Raw genomic sequence first — 14,852 nt, 5'->3', positions numbered from 1 at the left:
CTACCTGGAGAGATGGGGTAATGAATGGAACTTTAATTTGTTACATACAATCTTTCATTTAATTAAAACTTGGGACCCAGGGCTGTAATAATGATTCCTGATTGCGCCCGATTGTCTTCAAACGCGGGACGTTTTTTTTGTGATAGGTTAATTGTGATCGACCTCCCATTGCACCTGATCTCGTCTAGTTCATAGCGAGTATCCTTAGCAACAGTGTGACAAAAGAAGGGGCTCAAGGAGCTTATCAATAATTGAGGGGCAGCACTTACCGAGAGGCGTTAAGCAATGACAACACGGCCGGGGGAAAACATCTTTGAGAGCGTGTCAGAGATCTTACACACATGACCGCCCATAACAGACTGGACCACTCTCCAAACCACAGACAGATTTGGGGCACACTACCCAAGGACCACCCGACACATACTAAAAGCAGGGCCTGGTGCTTTGTCAAAATACACATAAAAAAGTCCTGATAGCCTGGTTTCACACTTGAATGCAGTCACGTGCCACACACTTTCCACACACAAAAGGAGGTTGTTCGGTCTTCGATGATGCTGCACAAGCATCAATCACAAAGTAATTTTGCTACATGAAGAGAGCAGGATGAAGACGATTGGTCGTAACATAACTGTACAACAGTTATCAGTTCCTGAAGACTAAACCTTGCGATTTACATATCTGTGTCTAAAGAAATGAATAATAAAACAAGACCCTTAACTAGTAGGATCTTTTGAAGAAAGCATAAACACACACTCAGAAGATAGAAACCTTCTAAATATATATATAAAAAAAGACATACCAGCATTACTTTCCTTTGATTCTCCGAAAATAAAATGTGATATTAGTTTTCTAGGGAGGGCGTGGATTATAGATGCTGGATAAAAAGGTGTGTTGCCGAGAGAGAGAGAGAATTTGGGATGACATGACTTGTATGAGGGAGCGTGAATAATTCATGGGAGAAGCTTTGCACACATGGCTGAGCGTTGGGTGAAGTGAAGCCTGGAAAATGAGCAAGGTGGTTGTCCTCCACTCGTTCACGTTCACTTTCTCCATCCTGCTCTCACACTCCTCTGCTGTTGGGGGGGGTGGCTGAGTAGCACACTGGAGTCTCCCACTGACTGTGATCACCTGACAGGAAGCTTTCAGTGAATACCATGACAACAGGAGAGACCTTCTAGAAGCGAGGGCTCCTAGGCTGATGTTTATCTGTGACCTGGCCGGATGGAATCCCAAGCCTAATGGCACATGGATATACTGTATGTGTTTCTACTAGTAGAGCTCTTAATAACTCCTACATCATTTGGACCCTCCACAGGCCGAAGTGTCATGACGAACCAGGTATGCCTTAAACAGCATGCTGATATCAAGTCACCGGCACTGTGTTCAGCTGTCCATGATGACCATTCCACCTTTATGGCACTGCCAATCATGAAAATCTTTAACCAAACTCTATATGAGATAGTCTTTAAATCTAAATGAAACTGAACTATGAACAAGGTTGTGTCTTTAAAAATATGATTGTGTGACTTTCTAAGCAACCACGGCAAAGAATGGTTAGTCAATATCTCCACTTCAGGCAGGCCCACTATCATCTGCAAAACACAGTGTAGTAAAAAAAGAGGCATTTTCCAAATACCATAATACTAACTTTTTTTGTACTTTCTTCTGAACTTCTGAGCAAATAATGTCCAGCTCCACCCTCATGGCATAATGAGACCCTCACCCAAAGCTGCATTAGACACAAAGATAACCATACTTTGCATATGAAAGGCCAAACTACTCAGCCTACTATGTTGCCAATGCTGCTGAGTATTTGTTTGTCATCATTGAACATCAATTATGTCACAAAACCTCTCACCTACAAGGCCTCAATGGCATACATTCAGACAATTCTCAAATAACAAATTAGTCCACAAAAACAAACTAAACATTGCCCTGAATTGCCTTATTCGTCGCATGTCAGTGATGGCATGTCATAAAAGCATTAAAGCAAAATACAGTACATATTCAGCTCTCTTTGACCAACATGTTTAGCGGAGTGTGAATACGGTCATTTCAGCATTAACACTTGAGATCCTGACAGACAAACCCTGCCGCCTCTTCACCTGCCATTAGACAGTCCCTCCAGGATTTCGCGAGGATTTTTTGAGATTGTTGCGATCTAAAATGCCTGATTTTGCGACAACTTTTCTAAAAAATGGCAATGGAAGTTGCAGTGTTTTTAGCTGTTTGTTGCAAAGAAATTGTGAGAGGAAGTGAAAATTGCACAAATAGTTGCGATTGTTTTTAAAAATTATTTTTTCAATTCAGGGTAATTAAGGTTCGTAAGACCAAAATTACACAGATCATCTTGATGCTTATTAAAAAGGACAAGTAAAGGTAAATAGTAAGGGTTACAGAAAATCAAAGTAGGCCTACTTTATTTGTGTAAATACTTTGACTGGGGTAATTCACAAAGCAGTAGGCCTATAACCTTTTGTAGAACTGTCCAAAAAAGACAGCCCCCTAAAGAGATGGCATAATGTCATATGTTTCAATACATTCATATATGTTGTAATTCATATTAAGTTCATATCTTTTTAATAATTCATATTCTGTGACTTGCATAATTACTGATAGCCAACTAAGTATCTAGTAATTTCATATTGATTTAAACTATTAGACTAGACTTTTCTTTAATGTTATTACATTGGTGGTGTGTAAGTCTAATTGACTGCCTGCCACTTTAAGGACGTGAGAGTAGCGTAATAACATATCTAAGTGGATTGGAAAGCTTGCATCTCACTGTGTTCGGCTACGACTGGAAATAACTTTTTGCATAGTGCATTACGATACGTGGATAGAATTCGGGATGGTTTCTATGTCATTAGTTGAAATAAATGTTATAAAATAACTCGTATGAAATCATTCTTGGATCATAGAAGACATAAATGTCTTACAATGTTATTAATTTCTATGATTTTGGTAGCACTGCACTACACAAACTGAGCCCACAAGCTAGCAAACATGACACAAGCTAAAAGGACATCTCCAGGTGTAAATGTTTGCCAATGGTTGCATATTGTAGCCTACTCAAATGTCAGTAAACCAAGTAGGCCTTAATTAACTTACTTTCATAGCTTAGGCAGGTTAGCAACACTAGGTTGAGATGACAGATGCAAGTAAAGCAGATCATTAACGTTAGCCTTCTATTTATTGATTCTATTATTATCATCAAAACTGCAGAGGAGTGAACAAGTATAGGGCAGTCTCTGGTGTCTGCAGAAGTGAGTGTGGCATCTGAGTCAATATTCTGCGCGAGGGGCTGTTGTGGTAGGTGAAATTTCACGGGGAAACCATGATGATTGGTCAAATTTGCAAAAAAGTTGCAGTGTTTGGACAAAATTGCGAGGTCGCCCAGAATTCACGAGGATTTGCTGAATTTGCGTTAATTGTTGCGATCGCAACACCGCAAATTCCTGGAGGGACTGATTAGACACTGTGACACATCTGTCCAATATTTCATTTCTCTTAGCTCTGATTTAACACTAACCTTGAGGCGCAGACGGGAGGTATGGCAAATAAAGGACTATATTAGCCCCTCAGGCAGCCATTAATCAAGGACTCACAGTCTTAAGATGGGCGACAATTCACTCGGCTCGGCACCCAAGGACAGATTGGTGACAGAGCCCCATGAAGCGTGAGAGTGTGGCAGTGAAAACCCACAACAGACACACAGGAGAGGCAGCAGGAGAGACAGCAGGAGAGCAAGCGGATGAAGAGAGCGTCCCAGGGGGATCAGGAACACATGTGAAACCACCCTAACGCTACCACATTCCAAGGTGGAAGTTTAAAAAAAAGAGACCGAGATAGAAAAAGAGAGAGAGAGAGAGAGAGATGGAGAGGGAGACATTGAAGCAGTAAGTGATGGCAGTAAAATGGCAGACAAGGCACCATTGGGACTGAAAATTATCTCTCTAGAAGATTTTCAAGTTGCACCTGACAACAGTGTGGGCCAAACTCCCTTTCATAAATGGAGGTGGGGAAAAAAAGACATTAAAAACAAAACGACAGACACAGAAGTGTCATCCCCAAGGGACATCAGTGCACCAGTTGGAGGGATGACTTGACACATCTCAATACAAGCTGGCTCTCCTGTGGTACTGGTAGACAGCCAAAAGCATTCATATCTAAAGGAGAAGACACACCACATGCAACTTACCAGTCTCACCAGCGTGCTTCAAAAGTGAGGCCATGAGCCAAGTGTTTGAAGTGGAGAGTTCCTTTCATTTTGTGTTAAATAAATAAAGCCACTAATCACAGTCAGGGATGAAAATATACTCGGGCCTTGACTAAAGCTGTGGTGCCATATAGGACTAGGAACACAGTAAGAAACATGGCTGTCAACTCTTGGTCAAAATGCCACTCAATGTTCTCCACCAGAAGATCAGTATTTGCCTTTCTTCACAAGATCCATATTTTGTTCTCCACCAGAAGATCCACATTTGCCTTTCCTCACAAGATCTATATTTGGTTCTACACCAGAAGATCCAGACACGTTCTCCAAAGATCCTCCACCAAAGTATCTGTCCCTTTCCTGTTTGGACCATGTGGAACCTTCTGGACCATCCAAAAACATGCCCCAAAGACGGTTTCCAGACAGGCACCAGATGTCCAGACAGACCTTTTCCACCAAGGGGAATCCTGTCCCTCCCGGAAACTAGCCTCAGTCATTGCTTACCTCGCTAAAGGCTAGCGGATGTTAGAGGGGTCCGCCTTGATTTTGCAAACTGTCCATGACCGTCTGGTTCAGAGTGTGACCACCCACAGGTTCAGTAGCGATTTCTCTTTTTTTGTCACTCCATGAGACAACTGTCAGGGGGTCTGAAATGGGTTGGGTCGGTGAGAGTCCAGCGGATTGAGCACATCCCGGGTGGAGTGGAGTGGAGCCGCTGAAAGTTTTTCGCCCTTTGCGGGAGTTTTGGCAGTCGCCAAACGGACCACCGAGTAGCACTTCCAAAGTCGTCATCTTGTTATTGGTTGTCCTGATCAAGTTGCCTCAGTCACTTAACAAAAAAAAAGTCATGGTCATCTCGGTAGTTCATCAAGAAATAGTTGCCGTTGTAAGTTGTAAGACGTTGGTTATTGGCTGCCGCTATTACGCCCCTGTACCCCAGTTTCGCCAAAGAAAATCTCTCTCTCTGGGTAGGGTGTTATTTTTTGTTGTTGTTTTCTAGCAACGAAATAGCGCTGCTACACCCAGGGTATTTTTTGATCTCCTTAGTGCAAAGCTGAGCAAGCAGACAAAGGAGACTGTGAGAGAGCCCTGCCAAGTCTCTCTTGGCTTCTTTCTTCTCCTCTCCTCTCCTCTCCCACTCTCTCTCTCTCTCTCTTCCTCCCTCCCTCGGCATGGCAACCTTCCCGAGAAGCTTTGGCGAAGCTCCAGCATGTGTGTGCACGTCTATGTGTGCCCCCCTCCCCAAAAAAAGAAAGGAGGAAAAACTGACGATTTGGGTACATCGATCAAAAAACGGATTCGCGATTTAATTTCTGCCCGTCTCCCTCGCTGGCATCAGACCACCATCTTCATTGTTTCTGCAACCCCCTAGCCCCCCCACCCCCCCCACCCCCAATAAAACGCCAGATGCATTCACACATGTGTGATGACTGGTACCCCTGCTAGTCAAACTACAACTGCCCTACCACCCCCACGCCCCCTCCTCTTTTCCTGTAATCTCTCCCCTTTATTCTCCCAAACAGCCAGTTCTCCACTCTTTTCTTGGTCAGAGGCACTCAAAAGTTTCAATTCTCGAAAGATTTTCTCGCGCGCCTGCCTGCTAGCCCACAAGCCTCTGAGATGTCTGTACGAGTGGGTGAAGAAAAAAAAACGCAGCTTTTCGATGCCAGGTCTATTCACTGCATGCCAAGAAGGTACCTCGTGTTCCTTTGGATAGGAGGGGACAAAAGGGGGGGTGGGGGGTGGTCATGGTGCTTGCCACACTGATGCCAACTCAACACTATTTCAATCACCCAGCAGCCCTTACTTCCAACACTTCCCACCCACAATGCCCCATCACCCCACTCCACAATGCGACACCACACATCCCTATTACATGGTGTAAATCTGTATGATGGGTCATTCTTTGTCAAATCAGACAAACAAAAATTGTGTTTGCGTTGTCTCAGATTTTGCTCAAAGTTATAATATTATGTCTAAATAATGTTTAGGTCCTAAAATCAAATTCAAATGCTTTCATAGATTTGTGAAATGTGTGGACGATAATATCTTTTAAAAGTATTATTGCATTATTCCTAACCTGCTCAAACTTTGCAGGATAGAACACAAACATTTTCTCAGTATAACAGGCCTATTAAAATGTTGTACTGCATGCCCACTTTATATGTAAGGCCCTAGATTTGAAACAAAGTGCAAAACGAGTGATGCTGAGGGTCTTGTAAACTCGTCTTTTTACCCACATGGCATCCATCAGTATTTTGTCTGCATACAATACTTTATTAATGTTTGGGGTCTCCACAACAAATGCACATGAAGATATTAAGGATAAAATGAGGTCATACCATGCGACTTTTAATGGTCTAGTCATACTAAGAATATATTTGTCTTTCACCCTACAAAGTCTGGGCTGGATTTGAATAAACACTGCTTCCCAGACAATGTGTTTTTCAGGCTTTAAAACTAAATAAATATCAAGGGCTGAACAAATATGAAGAAATAGGATTTCAAAACTAGGACCAATTCATGATATAGACAAGGTTTGAACAAAATCTGAGACAGTGCAGCAACAGCCTTATCTGATTTGACACTGAATGACCCTAGTACGGCTTGGCCTGACAGACACAACACCAATCCACAGTTGATTGCCTGCAGGGCTGTCTTAAAGGCATGTGTTTAATTAGCAGCACAGTTTAAACAGACGCTTCTGAGGCACTGATCATTACATCCATACCATGGTGAGGGATACCTGCTTTTCCATGGTTTCTTATCATTAAGATGTGTTCGAATGAGGCTTGTGCGCTATGCAGATCCTTGTGACATTTAACTTTTTTGCCTGGATAATTCAGTAAACTCAGCCCATTAATCATCCATAAAACTTTTATGATACAATTAGTGTTTGCAACCACTCTTTGAAAGTGGAAGAAACCGATTACACACATTGGGGCAATCTGCAAAAATGTACATTTTATAGAAATTACAAATTTCTACAAAGGTCAGCCTTGACAGAGACACTTGGGCATTTATGTCTGCAGTCAGACATATTGAATTGAATTGAAAGTTTCAGGCTATAGTGTTGAAATGTACAAAAAATACTGTTTGAACACTTGGCAAACTTAAAAAAAAAAAAAAAAAAGTAAACCGCTTCCAAACATTTTGAAAGCTTAAATGTTCAATAACCTCTGACAGGCAATCATGTTCACTTTTTGTAGGTCTCATTTAACATGGCCATGGTTGAGTCCATTATCACAAACTTTCTGTGAAAATGAAAGGGTTTCAAAACACCGGGTGAAAACTGTATGAAATAAATGGACTGAACTGTGTTTTTCTTGTCAGAATGTTGCCTTCAAATGGACAGCCATTGCCAAAAGGGTTCAGCAAAACCTCATAAAATAACATTATCTGTCTGACCAGAAATATGTATCACTTTTTACATTTACTCACACAACCAAGTTTTTGTATGATTGGCTGACAGTTTTATCATTTTGAAAAGAATTCCCTGAAACAACTAGCCTAGCACATACACCTATATGTCCATGTGCATACACACATACAATATGCATGTGTGCACCCAAACACTCACTACTCAAACACACACTGATTTTAAAACGAATTTGCAGAAACAACTATAGCTCACACACATATACGTCTATGTGCACATGTCCACCGCCACACACTCATACGCATTAGCTCACAGCAACGCACTTCGCCATCGAACAACCATGTCATCTAGCAACATGTGTGACCTTTAGCAGGGGGCGCACAGGCTTCGTTAGGATGCCTTGCATGCGAGACACATGCATCTGGGTCTCAGCACGTCGCCTGGCAACCTTCCTCGAGCCCACCGAACCTGTGCCGTTGCCAAGGGGAAGCCCGGGGAGGCTGTGGCTGGTAATCAGGACCGTGTGGCAATGGCAGTTTCCGGCCGTCGTTCACCTCCATCTCCCGACATCGAGTAGTGTGACGCCCCAGAGGCAGTGTGAGAGGCATCACAAGCAGCCCGCAGCAGCTCCACGGCAACATCACCAAACTCTCATCAAGTCGCATCTTGAAACCAAATTCAGACCACAACAAGACATGACAAACACACTATCTGTATATTGACAAAGCACCGTAAACAATCTTTACTATAGAAGCACAGCACAGACAGAATGCAAGAAAGAGAAATTGGTCACCTGGTTTAAGTATCCCAAGCTCAGTTTCACTGCAGCTTGTAGAAAATTGTAAATGGAATACCAGCAATGCAGCAATGGAGTACTGCTTATCTGAGGACACACACTAATTTGAAAGCCAACCACAATATGGCTGCTGTCAAAAGGATTAGTGAACATGCTACAATTGGATCTATTATGTCTGAAGTTACATAGACATAGCCGGTACATTCATTCTAATAAATGTTAATGTTAAGTATGCCTCACTCCCCTAGTGGGCTTGACCAGTTTAACTGATCGACACTAGCTATCTTTCCCTTTCCCCCTGTGATTTCACTGTATATGATATAGCTAATTAACCAAATAGGCTACATTAGTTCATTAGAATTGGGCTACCTTCAGCCCAATTTGAATCCAGTATGCCACAAAGAAAGCAGTGGATTGTGAGTTTAGCACCTACGGTAAGCCTTCTCTTCTTTTACTCTTCTTTTAAAGCTGGTGGTAAAACACATCTCAAAGGAGACTGGGGATTATGCTTGTACAGAAAATGTTGGCCCCAGCTGTGGCGCAACTGGCTGGGGCACCTGCACTGTACGCCAGCGACCCGGATTCTCTTTCCCTCTCACTTCCTGTCATTCTCCACTGTCCTGTCATTAAAGGCATAACAAGCCCAAAAATATATACTTAAAAAAAAAAGAAAAAAAAGAAAATGTTAACATGTCATTTCTGATGACCCATGGGTTTTTTAGGCATCATCTTCCAGTTTCAAAGTTATGGCTCTTTAGTCAAAGTCAGATACTCAGCGGTGCAATGCCTCTGTGCTATAAGTTTGCACATTTCTCAAGCTTTCTGTCATTCTGTCACCTTTCTCTTTCTCCATACTCACACACAGGAAGACAGACAAGACACACACACACACACACACACACACCCATTTAACAACAAACTGACAACTGAATAACAAAGGTGTTTTCAGCCATCTACAATAAACGTAATCATTTAGAAGGTTAATAGCTTGTGAAAGGCACTTTAGGAAGGCTACAAGGGACACTTCGTCTCGGTCCTTTGCCAAATCACTAGACTCCAAAGAAATTGCTCATGCATTTTCTGTTTTTCTTGCGACAGGAGCTATAGACCATGCACTGCCCATCCCATTTTCCCTCACCTCTCCCAGGATGGCTTTTTGATGTTGTCCAACAGGCTGACATGCCGTGGCCTACGCCTGCTGCACTTCCACTGAATGTTTTACTTTCCCATCTACACTTTTGGCCATTTTACATAAAACAGCTTGTGTCAGCTCTTCTTATAAAACCTGCAATTCTTTTTTTTTAAAGCACGCCCCCCCCCCCCCCCCACACACACACACACACACATCCTGCTCTTTGAAATCAAATTAATCTTTAATGTAAACTAAGTGTTGCTGAGAGATATTTTAATACTTTGAGAATTATGCATTCTCCACATTGGGAATTGAAAATCGCTACCCTAAATACATGACCTGAGTCTTAGCCTGAGTGTGGTGAATTTGCATCCTGACAGAAGGCAATGATCAATTTATATAACAATTGCCAAATTTGTTTTGTATCACTAATGACAAACTGGTACAGATAAAATAGGCTATGAAAGAGATGATGAAAGCCATGATTCAACAGGTGGAGCTGATTTAGCCAGGTAGAGAAAGAGCAGCTACATGAAAAGCACAAATATTATGGATGACATCATGACTGAGTTAGTCCTCTTATGACACCTTGGGCGTTCAACAAATGGCCCAGACGCTGAAAGTGGTATTGATCACTGGTTGTATTGGTCTTTAATGAAGTGCCACTTTTGCAGTGGTAAGATGAGTGTCACTAAAGACGAGCAGCAGATAAGTGTGAAAAGCAAGCCTTTAGTTCCCTTTGAATAAATATGCGAGAAAACAAATGAGAAATGGGACTTTGACGCTTAGAGTTGTCATTTTCACCACTTTGTGTTTCAAAAGCTGAAACAAGCCAAGGCTGCACGGGTTAGCATTTCTACTTGGACAGGCAATAACCTTTTAAGATGGCACCTTCACAATCAGAGTAGGGTCGACATTCACTCACTAATCTAAGCTTATCTAATGTATTCTAGACATAGGCTAACCCTTGCAACGTACCCTTGTACAACGCCAAAAGTGGGATACTGAATGGGCTACAGACGTACCATACGCATAGATAAAGGTGCATGAATGTAGCGCATATAGGTTACGCATGCTCACAGCAAGTGCCGGAAAAACAATGCATGCACTGCTAGTTGGCTCTGCAGCTAGGCTACATTCTCAGATGTGCTGTTAGCGGGGGCATGGTATTTTAATTGTGTGAGCCATTCATGCTTCTCTGGACCACAACAGGATTTCTAGATTGCTTTGTGGTTTTGGTGGGCTGGCGCTGAATGGCTTTATTTTGTTGACGCATTTATCTATTCTTAAAGTTAGCATCGGCGTGCTAGTTAGCTTTCAACAGACAGTTGATGAAGCTAAATTCGTAACGTTTCTCAACTTACCTGAAACTTTAATGGCATCTTTTCTATCTGGTAGAGCAGTTTCAGGAGTGGGCATTTGCGTTTTGGAGGACATATCTCCCATTCTGCTGTTGATTAAATGTCGCCAAATCAAACGCACACGGGTCAAAGCAACCATAGCCAAGACACCGCTTCCAACTCAGTTTGAAGCATGCTAGCTGAAGCTAGCTAACTACATAAGACACCTTGCGTAACTTGATCATTTGGTGCGTTACTTAACTCGTTTACGCCAGGAAGAATTTACCATATTACTTTTTGTGTGCGTATTTGAAATTGTGTATTCGGACAGATTAGTGTTCATGGTAAAGCACATTGTTGGCCACTAAGGGACTGTAAGACGTAACAGTCGGTTTACCTACCGGTATATACGCCCGGCAGAGATATGTATGAGGATTATTTTGAATGATTGACGCAGTGGTAGTCTAGTCTAAATTACAGATAGTAGGATAAGGATAGGCTATGCATTCCAAATCTAATAAATATATAGATTTTTTTTTATCTGAGTTAAAATGTTTCCCATATTCCCAAAATGTAAGAAATTCAATTTTCCTGATATTAGAGTGAATTGCTTCTTAAAGCTGGTCTTTAGGCTGTTGAACTAGATATTGTTTTGTCTATTCAAATAAAGTTTTCTTGTGTCAGGAAATCCTGTTCATGAGCTAGAACTTGGAGTGGATAGGCTAGCTAGTCCTTAAATTCTGTCAGATTTAGAAGTAATTGCATGCAAATGTATGGAACTTTTATGACATTTTATGATATTTCACTTCAGTTGTGCGTGAACACAGGCTAGATTGCCTACTGATCCTGTCTCTAACTGGTAGCCTATCCAAATGCTGATCTTCATGAGACAGCATCTGAATATTCATATTTAATCAATACCATATATTAAGTATTGGTGACAAAATGACATAACTACACCATTCCTTCCAACACAGGAAAAAATGTACATGCAGACACACACACCTTGTGCACTGCTGCACCGAGTTAAGTGGAACAAGACTTTTACTGAGGGCTTGGATTATGTAGTTACATTGCATAATTATCCATTAAAATTGAGTTTCATTCTGAGTCATTGAAGGAAAAAATTAAACTCAATATTGTATGACTTAATTAGGAATTAACAATGGGCAGTGTTCTAAATGTAACTATGTTTTATCAGTTTTATGAGTGGGCCAAGAAGAAGCCGGGCCTTTTAAGCTCCCTCAACAAAGAACTGATCTTTATTTTACCAGTGCAAAATAATGTCCTCTGAATGGCACAGCAGGAATCTAATCACAATTTTCTCCCAAGTTGATCTAAACTGGAACTGAATGGTAAAATGCAACCATTACCGATTCCAGGGTGAATAGGAACTAGTAGAGCTGTGAATCCAGACTTTCATCTAGAAATGGGTCAAAGCTTCCTCCATCCCTGTATAACACAGCCTGCATATTTATTTATGTTTTATTTTTTTTTTATTTCCAGTAAGGCTAAATCTAACCAGTAGATTTAATCCATAGAGTGCTGGGTCAACATATAACTAACTGTCTTAGTGGATATACATCAACATGAATTGGGATTTTCAAATAATTAAACACACTAGACAATGACTGACACAAATAAGACTTGCAAACACTGAGTTCCATTTGTAATTTAGGAAGTAGTCTGGTCCAGAGAGGTAAAATACTGATGATTAAAAAAAACAGACTGAATAGCCTGGTCGAGAAACAAAGATGAAGTTCTTTACCTAAAGGTGAAATGAACATAGTAGGCTAATCCATTTTCTTTGTTGCTAAATGACTGAAAATAGACATAGGCCCAGGCCAAGAGCTGTGAAGTGACTAAAGGACTTTAGTTAGTCTAGATGAATTGACAACTGCATTTCATTGTATTTGAAAAATAACCATGTGCTGTCAATGTGCAATTATTGCTTTGAACAGGCCAACAATGAGGTGGCCCATTCTTAAGATGTCTGTAAGCCAACAACCGCACGTTTAAGAAAGGTAGACGAGTTGGACTGGCGAGATGATATCTACATATTGCACTTGGATTATTCTGTCTTTAAGTGCCAAACTGATTTGATTGTCCTTCACCACCTGGAAGGCCTCTGAACCATATGCACCAGATAGCCATTGTGACAATATAGGTCAACACAAAGAAGTGGATTGCTTACACTTGCTTTTCCAAAGATGAGCCATCTGGAGTGCCCTGCGCATCGAATAATTTTTATGTAAGGCACGCGTGAGGCAGACGACTATTTTCTCAACGGCACGAGAGAGGATTAGTAGACCTTTGCTGACCTTAAAACCAATTACGCATGGACAAAACTCTAGACAGACTGAAAAGACTATGACAGAAAGTGCTAGTTGCAAAATCAAATGCATCATTAGACGAATGTGAATATGTCTATCATTTACGCAAATTATGACACATTTTCCATCACGTTTAAAAGTCCAAATAATCCATCTTGTAAAATGTAACTAAGTGCATTTCACGCACCAAATTATAAACAGTTCCAATACACAGCAGATATACATTGAGGTTCTTATCAATTGTACATTTGTCTCCTTTTAATGACAAATAGGCAATTGTTATTCTGTATCTGCTAAACAAATCAATTGTATCTGTTGGTTTAAGCACGGAGGACTGAATGCACAGATAACGGGGCCATATGGGAAGATTTTGCGCATTTGGATTGCACGTTTGGGCTTATTCTGCTTAGGCGGTTTCTCGCTATGTTAGCAAAATATTTATGTAACGTGTGATTGAATGAAAATATACAATTCAACACTGCCACGGCTCCAGCGTCATCAATAATTCATTATCTCTGGTCAGGCGTAGGCTACACATGGTAAGAATTCTGCATTCCACAAGAGCAACGATTGCTTAAAAAATAGGTCTCACTAGACCAGAGAAAATGCGCCCACCTGTTTTATCCCAAAATATCATTCAGTGTCACATTTCTGTGGGATTTCGGGAAGATGGTGACAATGACACCGGTGAAATTAGAATGGTGTTGCTTTTTGTTAATAGTTCCAATAGGCTATCAAACAACAAATACATTGTAAAAATGCGCTGTGTGGTTTTTGAGCCAGAGCCCTGTATGCATCCATTTCAAAACACCTGGCATTTTGTCAGTATTCATCGTACACCTTGATTACACTGTATTAGCCTAAGATCGTAATTGTACATTTTGTTCGAAAGAGAGATTGTATGAAGAAGTGGATGACTGCATGAGTGACAGCACAGCGTCCCGTTTGAAAAAGCGCTGATTTGTTTAGTCAACCGGCAGATGCTATTGCGCTCTGCTCCTCTAATCCTCAGAAGAGCGGGAGGTGGGTGAGCAGCCGCGCAGGGAGCCCTGTGACCACGATGTGGCTACAGTATGTGTCTATGATAAACTGGGTTGTTCTCCTCCTCTCTGTCAGATCGCGCCTTGCTACAGAGCCTTCTGCATGGTAGCCTAAGCTCTGTTGCTTCCAAGCTGTGAGCTGTTCTCACCTGAGCCTTTTTGTTCTCCCTCCTCAGCTTAGAGAGAGAGAGGGGGAGAGAGAAAGAGAGGAAGGCTAGCCTACTTTTTTCAGTGTTGTCTGTTGTATCACTATCGGTGGACATACAGCTTTCCGTGTCACGACGCGAAGAGCATAGGATGCGTGCCCTCAATGTGACATTTCGTTACAATGAAAGGACAATTTTTTCTTCGTTACACCGTCAGTGCTGCTTCCAGGACGTGGCCGGACAGATCTACACGGTCGGATATACGGACTGCTTATGAGATATAAAGGCTGCATTTTAGGTTATAACAAAGGCAACGCAAGAGATGTATGTAAGTTGTTCTCAATTGGCCATACTACATTTTGGCTATATGAGTGGGTGTTTTTAAATTCCATTTTCCATTGAAATGTCATTCAAATGTGTAGCATTACAACGTTGTAACTAATGTTTGCAGCCAATTATAGTAATAAATC

General features: G+C 41.5%; 1 protein-coding gene across 2 annotated transcripts in view; it reads right to left on the bottom strand.

Moving 5' to 3' along the window:
• msra (methionine sulfoxide reductase A) overlaps positions 1-11,103 on the bottom strand; it is an 83,754-nt gene extending 72,651 nt beyond the window's left edge. The window contains exon 1 of one of the 2 annotated variants that reach the window (XM_042096211.1): positions 10,888-11,103. In XM_042096211.1, the coding sequence (XP_041952145.1) occupies positions 10,888-11,023 (136 nt within the window). In that variant the 5' untranslated portion in view covers positions 11,024-11,103. The remainder of the gene's footprint in view (positions 1-10,887) is intronic. The other variant, XM_042096213.1, reaches the window with a different exon arrangement.
• Between the last annotated feature and the right edge of the window lie 3,749 nt (positions 11,104-14,852).

Source organism: Alosa sapidissima, chromosome 6, assembly GCF_018492685.1.
Source record: "Alosa sapidissima isolate fAloSap1 chromosome 6, fAloSap1.pri, whole genome shotgun sequence".
NCBI classification, from domain to species: domain Eukaryota; kingdom Metazoa; phylum Chordata; class Actinopteri; order Clupeiformes; family Clupeidae; genus Alosa; species Alosa sapidissima.
The sequence above is the reverse complement of the archived record's forward strand: the minus strand, read 5'-3'. Positions and strand labels throughout refer to the sequence as shown.